An 18,590-nucleotide genomic window follows, 5' to 3' on the forward strand; every position below is an offset into this window, starting at 1 on the left:
GTGCCCAACTGGACAGGCCTAGCGAAAATTTAATGAATTTCTTATATTATCTCAATATTTTCTAGTGTATTGGGAATTATTATTGTAGTAACAATTATTCCTTTCCATCAGGACCTTTAATATCAAATACAACTTGTAGAAAACAAATATAATTATAGACTTAGAATCTTAGATGCTTGGAGCTTGGGACTTTAAATATAGTTAGTTCTAATACCATGAACTTACAAATAAAACAAATAAACAAAAAAACTAAGGCCCAAAGAACAAAAATATCTTTTCTAGGGTTGCATAACAAATGAATAACAGAGTTGATTCTATAACCAAGGTTCTGGAATTTAAGTTACAAATTATGTTTCATCCTTAAACTCATATTATTTCTTATAACACAAGCATTATGAAAACTTTGTAATTCTATTATTTGAAATTCAAATAGAGAAAATTTTATAAGCTTTTTATATCTTAATGAAAAAGTTACCTCAAATCATTTATTTCTAAAGTCATGCTGCATTAATAAAAACCGATCTTCTTTTTTAACCGAAAATATTCCAATTTCAGAAGTAATTTTAGAATCTTTTAAAGCAGTCAATCTGGCAGTTTTAGAAATTATGACTCAAAAGAAAAAAGAAGAGAATTTGAAAATTGTTATCTGAAATCTATTTTTCAAAATAAAACTATCACTTTACATAAAATATATATTCAGTTGCCTTTCATTGAAATGACAGTGAAATACCATAGTATGTGTGTGTGTGTGTGTGTATGTGTTAAATAGCAGTCACAAAAAATCATTCTTGTGATCATTATTTTAAATGACATATTTCTTTCATTTCATTAGCTATACCCATCGTGTGGTTGGAAATGGAATAAAAGCCCAATCTGGAAATCCAGAAGTGAAAGTTAAAGGGACTGATCCTGTCATAAACCAAATTATTGATAAACTGAAGCATGTCATTCAGGTAAGTACACTTTCCTTTGGAGGTAACCAGAACCTGTTAATGCCCTTGTATTTAAATTATCAATAAAGACAGTAGATAAATTGGCCTTAATTCTTTTAATTAATGCTATAGTTTGATGTGTTACTCCCTCTTGAAATTAAGAAACTGAATGAAATAAGTATGCCTAAATCATTACTAATTATTTAGTTCAGTGCTTTGCATATGGAGAATGAAAGTGAAAAGTTAGCCTAATGCCACGACCATCTGTACCTGTGAGTTTCAAGACAGCTCTTCAGCATTATAATCAATGATAAGAATCCCAAGATGAACCTTAATCCTCCACCAATGAGCTTTAGATATGTGAAGTCCTGTGATTATTTTTGTTAACAAAAAAGTGTAATACGTATCTGAAAAAGGGAAGCTGCCCAAGTCATCCTCTTCCTAACACCCTGAGCACTTCTGTGAAGTTTGCAGCTGCAATTATTGTTTTTAAAGCAAGTTCAAAAAGTTAGAAATAGGTAGAATTTTGTGGCATTTATTTCCTGTACTGTCTACGTGTGTGTATACACACACATATATATGTGTGTGGCTTTGTGCATATATGTACATAGGAATAGGTATCACTATGTACATACATGTATGCATATAACATTTCTCTGAAACAAATTTTAGAGTAATGGTGATTATTTAGGAATAATTTTGCATTATGCTAAGAAATGTCAAGTGTTCATTTTATGTCATGCTTGCTTTTGGCTTACATTGTTATGAAAGAAAGCTGTAAGTTATCCATATGTTTCTTTAGTATTTGAATGATATCAATGATGTGGATGCTAGCTTTTCTACCTTAGTAAATTCTATTAGCTAAAATCAAATGTTGGTCTTCATTTTAGTGAAAGTCCCTAATACTGAAGAATACTTACTCAGGAGACCTGAGTAAGATGGATTTTCTAATTGGTTCTTCAGTTTGTGAATGTTTATCCCTTTCCCTTTTGTAAGGTAAAACTTGCTCTTGGTTTGTTTTTGTATCAAAATATCATAGATTTATAACTGGAAGTGACCTCAAAGGCTAACTAGGATATGATACCCCCATTTTATAGATGAGAAAGCTAAGATCTAAGAAAATTAAGTGATAGGCCCAAAATCATAAAGTGATATCGGTAGTTCGAACCCTGGACCTCTGACTCTGAAGGGAGTTGCATTTGCTTTGGTTTTGGTTTAGAGCAAAATGGAAGCATTGTGATGGATTGGATAGAGAGGTGTCTATGGAGGTAGAGGACCTAGATGGGAATCCAGATTCTGCCATTTAATTACTGGGTGACCTTGGGCAATTATCTTCACTTTTCTAAGAGTCAGCTTTATCTTCTCTAAAATGAGAGGCCTGGGTTAAAAGACCTGTACATTCCCTTTTGGTAATAAACCCGTGTTCCTGTGAGAAATACATGCTATCTTTAGCATAATTTTTTTATTTTCCACTAGAAAAAAGTCATTACTTAGACTAGTTTCCTAAGTATATTTCATAATCCCTGGTAATCCTGAAGCACAATGCTTTATAACTGCGAAGGATTCTCTAAACCAAATCTGTTTTTAGTTTCCTTTCACCTTGAGCTCCCCTGAGGAAGATGTTGAATGAGGGGCCCTGCAATTTTGCAACTGCTCAAGGAGGCTTGTCAGCTAATGATGCCAATCACCATTAGCATCAGGACTCAGTTAGTCCTCTAGAAAATCTTCCCCTTAATTCATGGCTAACAAATGATATACATGATTCAGGTGGACTTCCTAAAAAGGGTGGAGAGGAACCATATAGAGCTACCAAAGTGCATTTTGAGTGGGATGGACCCATACCAAACTGAAGAAATAGAAACAGGGTAGACTAGGTCACCTTCACCCTTAGGGACAAGAAAGACAATAAGTTGATGGCAATTTGGCCCACCTTCGCTTCTGTCTATACAGGGTTCAAAACATAAACCCCTCAAAGTATCAGAGAGAGAAACATACATAATGCACACATACACTTACACACAATCTACATTTGTTCCCCTTGCATGAAGAACAGTCAGGTTTTATTTTTCTCTCTGAATGAGTTTGCAGTATAAATGTGGGTGTGCATGTCTAGTTTGTGGTTCAGAGAACTGGGTCTGATTATGTCTTTCTAGATACATAAACTGTGCATAGTGTAGGACTTCTCTGTGGTTTAACATAAAATGTTTTCCTGGAGGACTTTCTCTTTTAATTTCTACTAGCATGATTAAATTAGAAATATATTCATTTTAGAGGTTAGCAGAAACCCATCTCTTCCTAGGGAGGTATTGCTAAAACACACGTCCCTTTGGTGCCCTCTGGCAGCTCTGCTCAGGATCAATTGGAATTTGTGGTTGTAAAGGGGCTCTCACTGCTGACAAAATGTGTTCCAAGCCTTAGAGCTGGTGACTATTGTATTTCTCTGCATCAAAGTGCAGTTAAAAGGACCCTCCATAGTGATAATGTTCAAAAGGTTCACAAAATGCTCTTTCCATCAGTAAGGCTATGTTATATGTTTGCAAGAGTAGGGTTCAGGGAAGAAGGGGCAGCAAGGGCATGTATCCGAATATAAACTACAGGTCATTTTGATGTTAGTCGCACTTTGATGTTAAACCTATGTAATCACTTACAAATGTTAACATTATACCACTTCCTTTAATTTGTAAGTGGTACTGGACTCATTTCTTCCAGGAGTGTCATGGAATACTGACATTCCATGCTTGTAAATGAAGAACACTCTAAACTCTCTTTGACAAATTCAAAAGTATTTGTTAATTCTCTACTGTATGTAAAGTGTTGGATATACAAAAGATAAATACAAGTCTCTGCCCTCAAGGAACTTATAGTCTAGTATGAAGGATGGTTCATGAACAATCCAAAATTACTGTTCTTCAAGGTAATGTTGTTTAGGTTTGTTTTTTGGTTTGGGGTTTGTTTGGGTTTTTTTGGTGAGGCAATTGGGGTTAAGTGACTTGCCTAGGGTCACAACTAGTAAGTGTTAAATGTCTGAGGCCAGGATTTGAACTCAGATCCTCCTGACTCCAGGGCTGGTGCTCTATCCACTCTACCACCTAGCTGCCCCGTTCTTCAAGGTAATGCCATAAAATCCCAACTTTCTAGCTGTGTAGACTGTACGTAGAGAGCTAACCTCAAAACCAGGAAGATTCATAGTGACTGTGTGACCTTGGGCAATTCATTTAACTTCCCTGTGCCCTAGGCAACTCTCTAGGACTATACATTTCAGAGAAGGTGCCAACCTGCACTGATAGAGGGAGTTTCCTCATCCAGGAGTTCCATATACCATATTATAAGTTGAATCCTGATTCTGTTTTCTCTCCCTGATTCTATTTCCTCTATCCTTACAAATAGCAATCTCTCTAATTTAGTAAATTGATCTTGACAGTCCATGGGACTGTTAAAATTTAATCACTTTGTGATCACTTGATAATAAAGCTCTCTGAGCTTAACAAAGACAGTACTTAGACTATGGCCAAGGTCTATCATTACCCTCCTGCTTGATGCTTTTCCAACTTGATAAAGGCTCCTAGAACTTCTACTCTTCTGATATAGTTTTTGAGAGCTCCAATTCTCCATGCCATAATGAAGTGCTAAAACAGAACTTTAATGGGGGGAAATACACACAGAAATAACTAAAATAAATGAGAACATGAGTGCCTTGGAAAAACACCAGAAATCACAAGGAGATTAACTATACCTGTTGGGATAAGAGAAACATTTATGAGGAAGATAAAATCTGAGCTGGGTCTTGAAACATATCAGGGATTTCACCAGAGACTTAAGGGGAAATAGGGTAAACAAATAGAGTACATAAACACATAAGGATGCAAGAAAGTTCAGGAAATATTTTGTAGTCCAGTTGAGCATTCAGTAATGTTAGATAAGAATTGAAAGCTTGGTAGGAGCCAGAGTGTAGGTGGTCTTAAATCACAGGCCAAGGATTTGGTAGGCAGTGGGGTGGCATTGAAAGATTTTGAGGAAAATAATGATGCAAAACCATGCATTAGGAAGATTACTCTGTCATTGTTGTATCAGATGGATAACAGAGAGGAGAGAATGTAGGCAAGGAAGCTAGTTAAGAGATTATCATAGCAATTTGGGAGTGAGGTAACAAAAATATGAATTAGGGTGGTGACAGTTGAGGAGATATTAGAAAAATTGAATCGATATAACTTGGAAAATGATTAGATATGAAGAGTAAAAGAGAGGGAAGAGTTAACATGACTGATATTTCTAGCTCATGTGGCTGGGAGAATGGTAATATTATTAGCAACTATTGGAAAATTCATATATTTATTAATTTGGCCAGGTTTTATAAAGGGTTGACTATGTACATTATGATATGGCTAAATTCTAGGATTACTAAGGAAAAAAACAAATACTATCTGTACTGAAGAAACCTGCTTTGCTGTTTTGTTTTTTTTGAAACAAGGGGACTACATTTACACAAGTAAGTAAATTTAAAATATATCCAAAGTAAATACAAAGTAATATGGGGGGGGGGGAGGGGGCAAAGCCAAGATGGCAGAGAGAAGCCAGGGAGTTGCCTAAGCTCTCCTTTGGTTCCCTTAAAAAGAACATTAAATCAAGCCTCTGGATGGATTCTGAAACTACATAACCTGCAAAGAGACAGAGAGACAAAGTCTTCCAACCTGGGTTAATTTAGAAGGCTTCAGGAAAGTTCAATCTCACTCAGGCAAAAGGGACGCACAGTGCACTGCAGAACAGGGCAGCATGAAGGGGGTTGGGGTAAGTCAGCAGAAAGCTTTAGGCCACAGCTGAGCAACTGAGGCCCGCGGATGCTGAATTAACAACCTGGTGGCACAGCAGCCAATAGTGCGACCCACAAGCACCAGCTGAGAGGGCAGGCTGCCAGCTAGAGGGCCACTCAAAAGATAAGTGTGACCAGGCCTGGCTATCCCAGCAAGCTGGGAGCAAGCACAAGGAGCAAGCCCAGGGTGGTGAAAAATTCAGAAGCCATAGAGGCCTCAGTGTAGAAAGCCAGTGACACAGCCCCTATACCCCAGCAAAAGAATCTTAAAACAGGGACCCTGGTGCCCCCAGAGCAGACCTCAAATTTAAAAAAATAAAATAAGCTGCAATATGAGTAAGAAACAAAAAAGATCTCTTACCATCAAGAGATTCTGTGTCAACAGGGAAGAGGCAAACACAAACTTAGATGAGGACAATACTCTCAAATTGCCTACATGTGAAGACTAAAGAGGGAAGATGAATTGGTCTCAAGAACAAAAAGCCTTCTGGGAAGAGCTCAAAAAGGATTTCAAAATCAATTGAGAGAGGTAGAAGAAAAATGGGGAGAGAAATGAAAGCGACACAAGAAAATTATGAAAAAAGAATCCACAGCTTGGAAAAGGAAGCACAAAGATTGACTGAAGAAAACAATTCCTTAAGAAATTCATTTGGCCAAATTGGGGGGGGGGGGGAGAGGTGCATAATCTCACTGAAGAAAACAATGCCTTAAAAATTAAAATTGGACAGTTGGAAGATAATGACTCCATGAGACACCAGGAATCAGTCAAACAGAATCAAAAGAATTAAAAACTATAAGAAAGTGTGAAATACCTCATTGGAAAGACAACTGACCTGGAAAACAGATCCAGGAGAGACAATTTGAGAATTATTATACTGCCTGAAAGCCATGATCAGAAAAAGAGTCTAGACACCATATTCCAGGAAATTATAAAGGAAAACTACCCTGATATTATAAAATCAGAGGATAAAATCATCATTGAAAGAATCCACCAATCACCTCCCAAAAGAGACCCCAAACAGAAAACTTCAGGGAATATTGTAGCCAAATTTCAGAATTATCAGGTGAAGGAGAAAATACTCCAAGAAGCCAGAAAGAAGCAATTTAAATATCATGGAGCCATGGTCAGGATTGCTCAGGACCTGGCAGCTTCAACATTAAAGGATTGCAAGGCTTGGAATATGATATTCTGGAAGGCCAAAGAGCTTGGATTGCAGCCAAGAATCTATTACCCAGCAAAACTGAGCATTCTCTTTCAGGGGAAAAGATGGGAATTCAGTGAAATTGGGGACTTTCAAGGTTTCCTGATGAAAAGACCAGAACTGAATAGAAAAATCCATCTTAACATACAAGACTCAAGAGAAGTTTAAAAAGGTAAATGGAGTGGGGGGGGGGAGTTACTCAATAAGGTTAAAATGTTTACATCCCTACATGGGAAAATAATACTTATAACTCTTGAGAACTGTATATGTATTTGGGCAGACAGAAGGATTATATACAGAGGGTATAAATATAAATTGTCTTTGATGTTATGATATAAAGAAAATTAAGGGGTAAAAAAGGGAGTTTATGGGGAGAAGAAAGGGGAACTGGAATGGAGTGAATTACATCATATGATGAGGTGCAAAAATCCTATTACAATAGAGGGAAATAAGGGAGAGGTGAACATTGTTTCAATCTTAACTCTCACTAGATTTGATTCAAAGGGATAATAACATATACATTCATTTGGATAAAGAAACTTAGCATATTCTTTAGGGAAGTAAAAGGGTAAGGAGAAAGGGGGGCACTGATAGAAGGGAGGGAAAAAGGGAGTAAAGGGTAAAGAAAAGGGAGGGGGTGATAAAAGGGAGGGCAGACTGTGGGAGGCAGGGGTAAGAAGCAAAACGTTGCTTAGGAAGAATAGGGTGAAAGAAGTGGGGGGAAAGTACAAAGGGGTAAATAGAATGGAGGGGAATAGACAGTAATAATAACTGTAAATGTGAATGGGATGAACTCTGCCATAAAACAGAAGCAATTAGCAAAGTGGATTAAAAACCAGAATCCTACGATATTCTGTTTACAAGAAACATATTTGGAACAGAGTAAAGATAAAAGGTTGGAACAGAATATATTATGCTTCAGCTGAAGTCAAAAAAGTAGAGGTAGCAATCCTTATCTCAGATAAAGCAAAGCAAAAATAGATCTAATTAAAAGAGATAAGGAAGGAAACTACATCTTGCTAAAAGTTATTATAGATAATGAAGTAATATTAATACTAAACATGTATGTGCCAAGTAGTATAGCATCCAAATTCTTAGAGAAGTTAAATCAGTTACAAGAGGAAATAGACAGAAAAACTATAACAGTGTGGGATCTGAATCTTCCACTCTCAGAATTATATAAACCTAGCCACAAAATAAATAAGAAAGAAGTTAAACATGTGAATAGAATGTTAGAAAAGTTAGACATGATAAATGTCTGGAGAAACTTGAATGGGGATAGAAAGGAATATACCTTTTTCTCAGCAGTACATGGCACATTTTCAAAAATTGGCCATGTATTAGGGCACAAAAACATCATAGTCAAATGTAGAAAGGCAGAAATAGTAAATGCATCCTTCTAAGATCATGATGCAATAAAAATTACATGTAATAAAGAGCCATGGGAAGGTAGACTGAAAATTAATTGGAAACTAAATTTCATTCCAGAGAATGAGTGGGTCACACAACAAATCATAGAAACAATCAATAACTTCATCCAAGAGAATAACAATAATGAGACAACATACCAAAATCAACGGGATGCAGCCAAAGCAGTGATTAGGGGAAATTTTATATCTCTACCTGCTTACATCAATAAAAAAGAGAAAGAGGAGATGGATGAATTGTCCATGCAACTTAAAAAGCTAGAAAAAGAACAAATTAAAAATCCCCTATTAAATACTAAATTAGAAACCCTGAAAATTAAAGGAGAAATTAATACAACTGAAAGCAAGAAAACTATAGAATTAATCAATAAAACTAAAAGCTGGTTTTATGAAAAAAAACAATAAAATAGATAAACCATTGGTTAATATGATTGGGAAAAAAAGAAAGAAGAAAACTAAATTACCCATATCAAAAATGAAAGGGGTGATTTTACCACCAATGAAGTGGAAATTTAAGCAATAATTAGGAACTATTTTGCCCAACTGTATGCCAATAAATTTGACAACCTAAATGAAATGGATAAATATTTACAAAAATACAAACTGCCCAGGTTAACTGAAGAGAAAACAAAATCCTTAAATAAGCCCATATTAGAAAAAGAAATTGAACAAGCCATTAATGAATTCCCTAAGAAAAAAATAACCAGGACCAGATGGGTTTACAAATGAATTCTACCAAACATTTAAAGAACAATTAATTGCAATATTGTACAAATTATTTAGAAAAATATGTGAACAAAGAGTTCTATCAAATTCCTTTTATGACACAAATATGGTGTTGATACTGTAATGATTGGAATGATGCCACCTACTGGAGACTTGCTGTGGGAAAGCTCCACCATGAGGAAAATGCCTCAGAGGCATTGTGGCTTTTCCTTGGCGTCAGGAAATGACGTTTGCTCATGGGTGCTGTCTATCAAGGCTACCAGCCAATCAACTTGAGGAGCCTCCTATTTTCTGGGAGTAACTGTGTAATTTAAGATTCTAAATGTGGATTCTAATCTGTTCCCCCAGTTTTGTGGGAAACTGACTAAAATCACTGATAAAACGAGTTTAGGTTTTTAAGGGTATATTGGAAAATAGAAAGAAAAAGATTGAGAACAGAATTCCAACAGCCTGGCATTCCTATCTTTCCTCAAATTTCCTGTGAAGTCCTCTGCCACCACCACCACCAAATCAGGAACCAAAAAGTGCCCTAGCTCTCCACGTAGGCTCCCTCTCCTCCTTCCTGTCTCCTCCCAGAAAATAGGAGGCTCCTCAAGTTGATTGGCTGGTAGCCTTGATAGACAGCACCCGTAAGCAAACGTCATTTCCTGACGCCAAGGAAAAGCCACAATGCCTCTGAGGCATTTTCCTCATGGTGGAGCTTTCCCACAGCAAGTCTCCAGTAGGTGGCATCATTCCAATCATTACAATACCAAAACCAGGCAGAGCTAAAACAGAGAAAGAAAATTATAGACCAATTTCCTTAATGAATATTGATGCAAAAACTTAAATATGATATTAGCAAGGAGATTATAGCAAGTGATCAGCAGGAAAATACATTATGACCAGATTCAATTTATACCAGGAATGCAAGGCTGGTTCAACATTAGGAAAATTATTAACACAAACACATCAATAAGAAAACTAACCAAAATCATATGATTATCTCAATAGATGGAGAGAAAGCTTTTGACAAAATGCAGCACCCATTCCTAATAAAAACACTAGAGATCTTAGGAATAGGTGGAGCTTTCCTTAAAATAATAAGCAGCATCTACCTAAAACCATCAGCAAGCATTATATGTAATGGAGATAAATTAGAAGCCTGCCCAGTAAGATCAGGGGTGAAACAGAGATGTACATTATCACCTCTATTATTTAATATTGTAACAGAAATGTTAGCTTTAGCAATCAGAGGAGAAAAAAGGAATTAGAATAGGCAAGGAGGAAACAAAACTATCACTCTTTGCAGATGATATGATGGTATACTTAGAGAATCCTAGAAAATCCACAAAAAAATTTCTTAAAACAATTAACTTTAGCAGGGTATAAAATAAATCCACATAAATCATCAGCATTTCTATACATGACCAACAAAGTCCAGCAGCAAGAGAAAGAGAAATTTCATTTAAAGTAATGGTAGACAATATAAAATACTTGGGAGTCTACTTGCCAAGACAAACTAAGGAACTCTATGAACACAATTATAAAACACTTTTCGCACAAATCAAATCAGATTTAAATTATTGGAAAAATAGCAATTGCTCATGGATAGACTGAGCTAATATAATAAAAATGACAATTCTACCAAAATTAATTTACCTATTCAGTGCCATACCAATCAAACTACCTAAAATTTTATTTTATAAAGCTAGAAAAAAATAACAAAATTCATCTGGAAAAACAAAAGGTCAACAATATCAAGGGAAATAATGGAAAAAAATGCACAGGAAGGTGGGTTAGCTGTACCAAATCCGAAGGTCTACTATAAAGTGGCAGTCATCAAAACTATATGGTACTGGCTAAGAAATAGAGTGGAGGATCAATCGAATAGGTTAGGCACAGGAGACACAATAGTAAATGACTTCAGTAATGTACTGTTTGATAAATCCAAAGACTCCAGCTTCTGGGATAGAAACTCAGTATTTGACAAACCTGCTGGGAAAACTGGAAGATAGTGTGGCAGAAATTAGGCATAGACCAACACCTTACACCTTATACTAAAATAAGGTTAAAATGGGTACATGATTTAGACATAAAAGGTGATACCATATGTAAATCAGAAGAGGAAGGAATAGCTTACCTTTCAGATCTCTGGAAAGGAGAACAGATTATGACCAACAAGAGATAGAGAATATTATGAAATACAAAATGGATGATTTTGATTAGATTACATTAAAAAGTTTTTGTACAAACAGAAGCAATGTATCCAGAATTAGAAGGGAGGCAGAAAGCTGGGAAACAATTTTTTATAGCCAGTACTTCTGATAAAGGCCTCATTTCTAAAGTATATCCAGAACTAAATCAAATTTATAAGAATCCAAGTCATTCCCCAATTGAAAAGGATATGAACAGGAAGTTTTCTGATGAAGAAATCAAAGCTACCTCTTGCCATATGAAAAAATTCTCTAAATCACTATTGATTAGAGAAATGCAAATTAAAACAACTCTGAGGTACCACCTGACACCTATCAGATTAGCTAAGATGACAAAAAAAGAACATAATAAATATTGGAGAAGCTGTGGAAAAATTGGAACACTAATGCATTGTTAGTGGAGCTATAAATTGATCCAACCATCCTGGAGAAGAATTTGGAACTGTGCCCAAAGGGCTATAAAGGTGTGCATACCCTTTGACTCAGCAATACTACTAATGGGTCTTTTCCCCAAAGAGTTTATAAAAAAGGGAAAAGGACCCACATGTACAAAAAAAATAATTATAGTTACTCTTTTTGTGGTGGCAAGGAATTGGAAATTGAGGGGCTGCCATCAATTGGGGAATGGCTGAACAAGTTGTGGTATATGAATGTTACGGAATTCTATTGTGCTGTAAGAAATGATGAGCAGCCCGATTTCAGTGAAATCTGCAAGGACTTGCATGAACTGATGATGAGTGATATGAGCAGAACCAGGAGAACATTTTGCACAGTATCATCAACATTATGTGTTGATCACCTGTGATAGCCTTGATTCTTCATAGCAATACAACAATACATTATAGTTCCAAAGTACTCATGATGGAAAAGGCTCTCCAAATCCAGAAAAAAAAAAGAACTGTGGAATATGGATACAGACTGAACCATACTATGTCTTTTGTTTTTGGTTCTGTTGTTTTTCTTTTTTGTTTTTTTTTTCCTTTTTGCTCTGATTCTTCTCTTATAACATGACTAATGCAGAAATATTTTTAATGTTATTGTACATATGTAACCTCTATCAGATTACTTGCTGTCTTGGGGAAGGGGGAAAGGAGGGGAGGGATGGAGAAAATTTTGAAACTAGAAATCTTACAAAAACAAATATTTTCACTATCTCTACATATAACTGGAAAATAATAAAAACACTTTTATAATTTAAAAAGTAGGCTTCAATCAGTAAAAAATAAAAAAGTATTATGGGGAAAAATAGCTAATGAAGGTCTTTTGAAAACTTTGAGCTTAAACTTAAAGAACATTAAGTATCCCAAGATGTAAACCTGAGAAGGAGGTGTAGAATGGGAGATCAAATATAGAATACAGGATACAAGAAGGAGGTCAGGGGATTAATGTGCAGTAAACCTGGATCCAGATTTTGAAGGTCAAGTGCCAAATAGAAAAGTTCAGAATATGATTTTAGTTCAAACATTTTGAGATTGAAGTGAGAGTAAGATGTCCTATAGACCTATGCAGTATGTAGTTGAATATGCAAAACAGCATGGTCTGGATAAAAGACATAGATTTAGAAGTCCTATAGTTAGAAGCGATAGAAAGGTATGTATGAAATAACATTTAGTGAAGTGAGCAGAACCAAGAGAACATTCTTCACAGAGACAACAATATTGTTTGATGAAAAACTGTGAATGACTTTACTATTCTCAACAATACAATGATCCAAGACAATCCCAAAGGACTAATGATGAAGCATACTATCCACCTCCAAAGAAAGAATTGATATTGATTGAACAGACTGAAGCATGCTATTTTTCATTTCTTTCATTTTTTTCTTTTAATAAAGTTTTCTTGTACAAAATAATAAATATGGTGTTGTTTTACATAATCATTCATGTATAAGCCATATCTGACTCTTTACAGACTCAGGGAGGAGAAAGGGGAAGGAGGGAAAAAGGGATAAAAATTGGAACCCAAAGCTATAAATAAAAATGTTTATTTAAAAAAAAGAAGATATTGTGATGTTTAAAAATCTATTGTGTGTGTCCTCATCTGCCACCCCCAGTGTGGGGGGAGAATTAGCTAAGGTTTACCTATAAATTCAGAAACAGTTTAGACTTTTAAGCACTTATTAAAGTATATTAGGTGTTAGCAAAGAGAGAGAGAGAAAGCCGTCTTCATCAGGCTATCCAAGAGAGTGAATTTCTGGAAGTTAGGAAACCTGGCTACCTTCCTTCTTCTGCCACCACCAGCTCATTCCCAAACCAAAGAGAGATCCTCAGCTACCTCTTCTAGAAGTCCCCTGTGGAACAGGAAGCAGGGCAGTCCCCACACATAGCTCCAAGCTAATTGGCTGGTCCATTGATTCAGATGACTTATTGGCAGTCTATGTTTAGATGTAACTTCCAGACACCAGGCAGCTTCTGGACTCTAGTCACACAGATTCTTTTTTTTTGGAGGGGGTGAATAGCCCTGGTTCTCACAATGTCTTTCTCAGCAGTGGGTGGCACCCTGATTCTCACATTCCCCCTGTGCTTCCTGAAGAAACATTGTTTCCCTACATGAAGCAATAAAATTACAGATACTTATGACCAACAAAGTAAAGGTAATGCAAAGAGAGAAAAGAAATTGAGCAATGCACTAACAGATGTTTAAGGGGGCACTCCCCTTTAGCAGGTAGACATTACAAACAGAGAAAAACTAAAGTAAAAACTAAAGTCCCCTTTAGTAAGTTGATATTATAAACAGTTTATGCAATGAGGAAAAGGAAAACAGGAAAATGTCTATTTAAGTGTTTGGAAGTCTATTCTCAGATGATTCTTGGGATGTCCTCTGGGTGTAGTTGTGTAGTGAAAGTCTTTCAGGTGTGGATGCTGATGATCAACTAACAAGCCTCAGCTATAGAGTTTTGGGTGTGATTTTAAAGTCTCTGGGTGTTTCAGATACTGGTAATCAGATGGAATGTTTCCTACAAAATTGTTCTTAACACAACTTTACATAGCTTTGCCAATAACTAAATAAAACAATGAGACGTCTCAAAACCATGTCTAAGGAAATTCAGAATATTTCAGAGATTTTACAGTTATTGTCCAGTTGTTACACATGAAACATATAATAAAAACAAAAATGGAAACATTGTCTAAAATGTAATATTATTACACTCCCCCCTGTGGAGAATAAATTGAGAAGACAATTTTGATATTAATTTAGAAAACAATTTTTATCTTTGTTTAATCACTTTTTGCATCATTTGCCTAATTAGCCTCATGCCATTATGAGAAGTTAAAGGATCTAATATAAGTGGCAGCAAATGTCAAGGCCAAATCCAACATTGTATTGATCATGCCACCTAAGATAATTCTGGGAATTACAATAAAAGAACAGAGAAATAAGAGAAATGAACATTGACAAATGTCATGGCTCTACAGACAGCCAATGAAGTATGCTTTGGGGAAGCTGAGTCAGGCTTAATGAGATGGATAGGATTTAAATGTCCATGACATCAATAGTTAAAGTAATATTTGATATGGGAAAAGGGGATGAATGTGACTGTTAAAATTTAATCATCTTGCGGCAGGTAGGTGGCACAGTGGATAGAGCACTGGCCCTGGATTCAGGAGGACCTGAGTTCAAATCTTGACACAGACACTTGACCCTTACTAGCTGTGTGACCCTGAGCAAGTCACTTAACCCTCATTGCCCTGCCCCACCTCCCAAAAAGAAATAATAACCTTATGATCAGCTGTTGATAAGGTCCTCCAAGTTTAACTAAGAGAGTTCCTTAGACTATGGCCATGGCCTTTCATGGGTTCCTGCTTGAATGAAAAGGAGAGAGTTAACAGAAAAGGATATTTGGTTCTTTTCTTGTGCCAAAGGAACAGTGGAGACCAGTGAGGGAGGCAGAGATGAGATTGTCAAGGTAGGAGAAAAAAAAAACATTATGTTGGCCTATACAACCAGCTTAACTTATAAGAAAAGTATATGGCTACCAATATTCTTTAAGTTAAAAGTGGCATAAGCCTAGAGAATTCCTCTTCATAGAAGTAGCAGTGACCTTCCACCAAGTCTTTGCTGCTTCTTGGGAGAGGGAGAGGGGATCACAGCAATTGACTCGATTTCAGTTGTAAGAAGTGAACAATACATTCCAAAAAATGGAAGCTCAAGCATCTGTTGACATGTTTGCTAAAGTCCTGTATAATCAGTTGCTCCAGACAACAAATGTTGTGGACAGAAGTTGAATGCTGAGATACAAAAACTGGATCAGATGGATGACGATGACTGGGAGAGCCTCAAAGAAAAGAGATTTGAAGCACTAAAGAAAGCACAACAGCAGAAACAAGAATGGCTTTCAAAAGGACATGGTGAATACAGAGAAATACTTAGTGAAAGAGAGTTTTTTTCAGGAAGTCAAGGAAAGTAAAAAAGTGGTTTGCTGTTTCTACAGAGATTCCACATTCAGATGTAAAATACTAAGATAAACATTTGGCAATATTATCCAAGAAACATTTGGAGACCAAATTCCTGAAGCTCAATGTGGAAAAAAGCACCTTTCCTGTGTGAAAAACTGTGTAGCCAAGTTATTTCCACACTAGCTCTGGTGAAAGATGGAAAAATACAAGATTATGTAGTAGGTTTTACTGATCTAAGAAATACAGATGATTTCACCACAGAAACTTTAGAAGGGAGACTTGGTTGTTCTGATATTCTTAATTACTGTGGACATTTGATGGAACCACCATTTCAAACCCAAAAGAAATTTGGAAACAACTTCATAAACCTGGAAAAGAAAACTATCTGAGGAAAAATATATGATTCTGACTCTGATGATGACTAGAGCTCTGCTAGAAATCTTTGTAAATCATCTTTTGTTTCCACATATATCAATTCTAGGAATGTTTTCTAAAAGCTATTATTTTCAGTACATTTGAACACGATCCTCATTTTGTATAAAGTTTTATACAACTGAATCATGGGAGACATCTTAAATATTTTCAGTTTTGAGGTCATTTTTAGGTTGCAGAGAATATCTGAGTGCTTCTGAATTAATAGTAGAAAGTGATTGAATTCTTTCTATTTCTCAGATTAAGATTTATTTCCAAATGACTTTTCTGTAATCTCTATCTAAACATGTTTATACCATTCATTTATTGATTTCAAAACAGCATCACAGGAAACTGTTCCAGGAGTAGCTTTTAAACAGCATTCTTTACTTTGTAGAAGAATATTCATGGCATTGACTAGAGTCACCACTTTGCACTCTTCATTTATAAAGGGTCTTTCACTTCTGGGATGTTCCAAATCAGCTGTCTAAAAACTGCCTGTTGACCAACCCTGAACATTATGTGCTAAAGCAGTATTTGACCAATAACAAGTCAGCCATTCCAAACTATGAAAATATTGCCTTATTCAAAAGATTAGATTTTACAATTCTAGCTTCCTTTTGTATGTTTTGAGACATAAAAAGTGATAAGGGTATTTGGTAATCAGCAAACTGGGGGAGGCGAACTTGGCAAGAACATGCTACCACCTGAGGAGCAGTGAATGGTATTCCCCTCAAGAAATGAAACCCTAGGGGCAGCTAGATGGCGCAGTGGATAGAGCACAGGCCCTGGAGTCAGGAGTACCTGAGTTCAAATCTGGCCTCAGACACTTAACACTTACTAGCTGTGTGACCCTGGGCAAGTCACTTAACCCCAATTGCCTCGCAAAACCAAACCAAAACAAAACAAAACAAAACAAAAAAAAACAAAAGAAATGAAACCCTCAAACAGCCTCCTTCGTACCTTTGATCCTTTTCCACAGAACACTAGAACACATGGACTGAATTCAGAGAGATACAGGGGCAATGAAAGACTGTGCCTGGGGACAGCCCTACATTTCAGGATAGGATCATACATTTTAAGGGCCATTAGGCCATCCAGCCTGAACCCTCTCCCCTTCCCACCATGTGATAGATGAAAAAACAAAAGTACAAGTGACTTGCCCCAGGTCACATAGATGGTATTGGAAAGAGGTGAGATTTGAAACCAGATCAAACCCAGTGTCCTTTCCACTGTCTCTCAAAAAAAATCCTTTACGTAAATTCTTTGGCATCTCTTAACATCATTAATTGGGACTTTTTTTGACCTCACCAAGAGAAATAAAATAATCTGAATGCTAAAAAAAAAAGAGAAAATAAAAGAAAAAAAGAGAGAATCCCATTTCATGAATCCACCATGCTTCTGCCCTCCTACATACCCAAACTGAAATTCCTACCATTCAAATTACTAAAGTATTAAACAATAATGTCAACACTATGGTAGAGAATAGTGAAGACTAGGAAGTAGCAATCCCTTCTGAAGACTAGTATTGAAAATGTATCCTTTTACTCATGTTTTGTTACTCAAAAATGAAATTCAACAAATTCTTACTGAGTATCTATGTTCCTAACACTGTATCAGCCATTGGGAGGGATACAAAAACTAGTTTATAACATGGTCTCTGATCTCAAGGACACTACAGTCTACTGTAAAAGAAAATAAGTATAACTATGAGAGAACCAATATTAGAAGACCAATATGTGAGACCTAGTGCTAGAAGGCAAAAGATCAGTCTAATTCAGAGATTGCTTACTTAGGTTATTTATTTGGCATCATATAGCACCTTAAGGATCTTCATCTTTGTGTGTATGTGTGTGTATCTGTGTGTGTGTGTGTGTCCCCTTCACAAAATGTTAGGGATTATTACTTTATAATGTGCTTGAAATATTGACAATGTATGTGATCATGTTCAGAATTAAGTGCAATCATGCATGTATATAAATTTTTAATCATTTATTTATTTATTTGTTGGTTTGTTTATTGATCTATTAATTAATTAATTAAGTAACTCTTTCATTCATTCATTCACTCATTCCTCTCTTGGCCCAGGTAAGATTTCATGGGTCAAAATCTGGAGGAAGTATAATTTGAGACCTGCCAGTAGAAAGGTCTCACTGGTAGGAAAGTACAAGGAATACATGCCAAGGAAAACAGAGAAGGTCCTAAACTGAGCTGAATGGGAACTGAAAAGTAAATCCATGTTAGCTAAAAGAAACAAAAGAAAACAGACAAATAAACAAAAAATCACTAAGGTACAACAATTAGTTGCTGAAAGTTGGAAGGTATGTCCCCTGGGAGGTAATGCTAAGCTTAATGTTTTTGCCCATGAAGATATCCTGTTCTAAAAAAAGAAGGATATTGATGATCGTGACCCAAGGAGTGGTCTGGAGATTTAGAACTTTGTTACTCAAAAGATATTACAGGAGGGGCAGTTAGGTGGCGCAGTGGGTAAAG

General features: G+C 36.1%; 1 protein-coding gene and 1 pseudogene across 1 annotated transcript in view; both read left to right on the forward strand.

The window, feature by feature from the left end:
• Positions 1–1,139, forward strand: part of GPC5 (glypican 5) — a 693,474-nt gene extending 692,335 nt beyond the window's left edge. The window contains exons 6-7 of the mRNA XM_043993388.1: positions 833–953; positions 1,065–1,139. Coding sequence (XP_043849323.1) covers positions 833–953; positions 1,065–1,139 — 196 coding nt within the window. The remainder of the gene's footprint in view (positions 1–832; positions 954–1,064) is intronic.
• A 14,289-nt stretch (positions 1,140–15,428) lies between these two features.
• Positions 15,429–16,111, forward strand: LOC122745861 (annotated as a pseudogene).
• The last annotated feature ends 2,479 nt before the right edge of the window (positions 16,112–18,590 follow it).

This window comes from Dromiciops gliroides, chromosome 3 (genome assembly GCF_019393635.1).
Source record: "Dromiciops gliroides isolate mDroGli1 chromosome 3, mDroGli1.pri, whole genome shotgun sequence".
Lineage (NCBI taxonomy): Eukaryota > Metazoa > Chordata > Mammalia > Microbiotheria > Microbiotheriidae > Dromiciops > Dromiciops gliroides.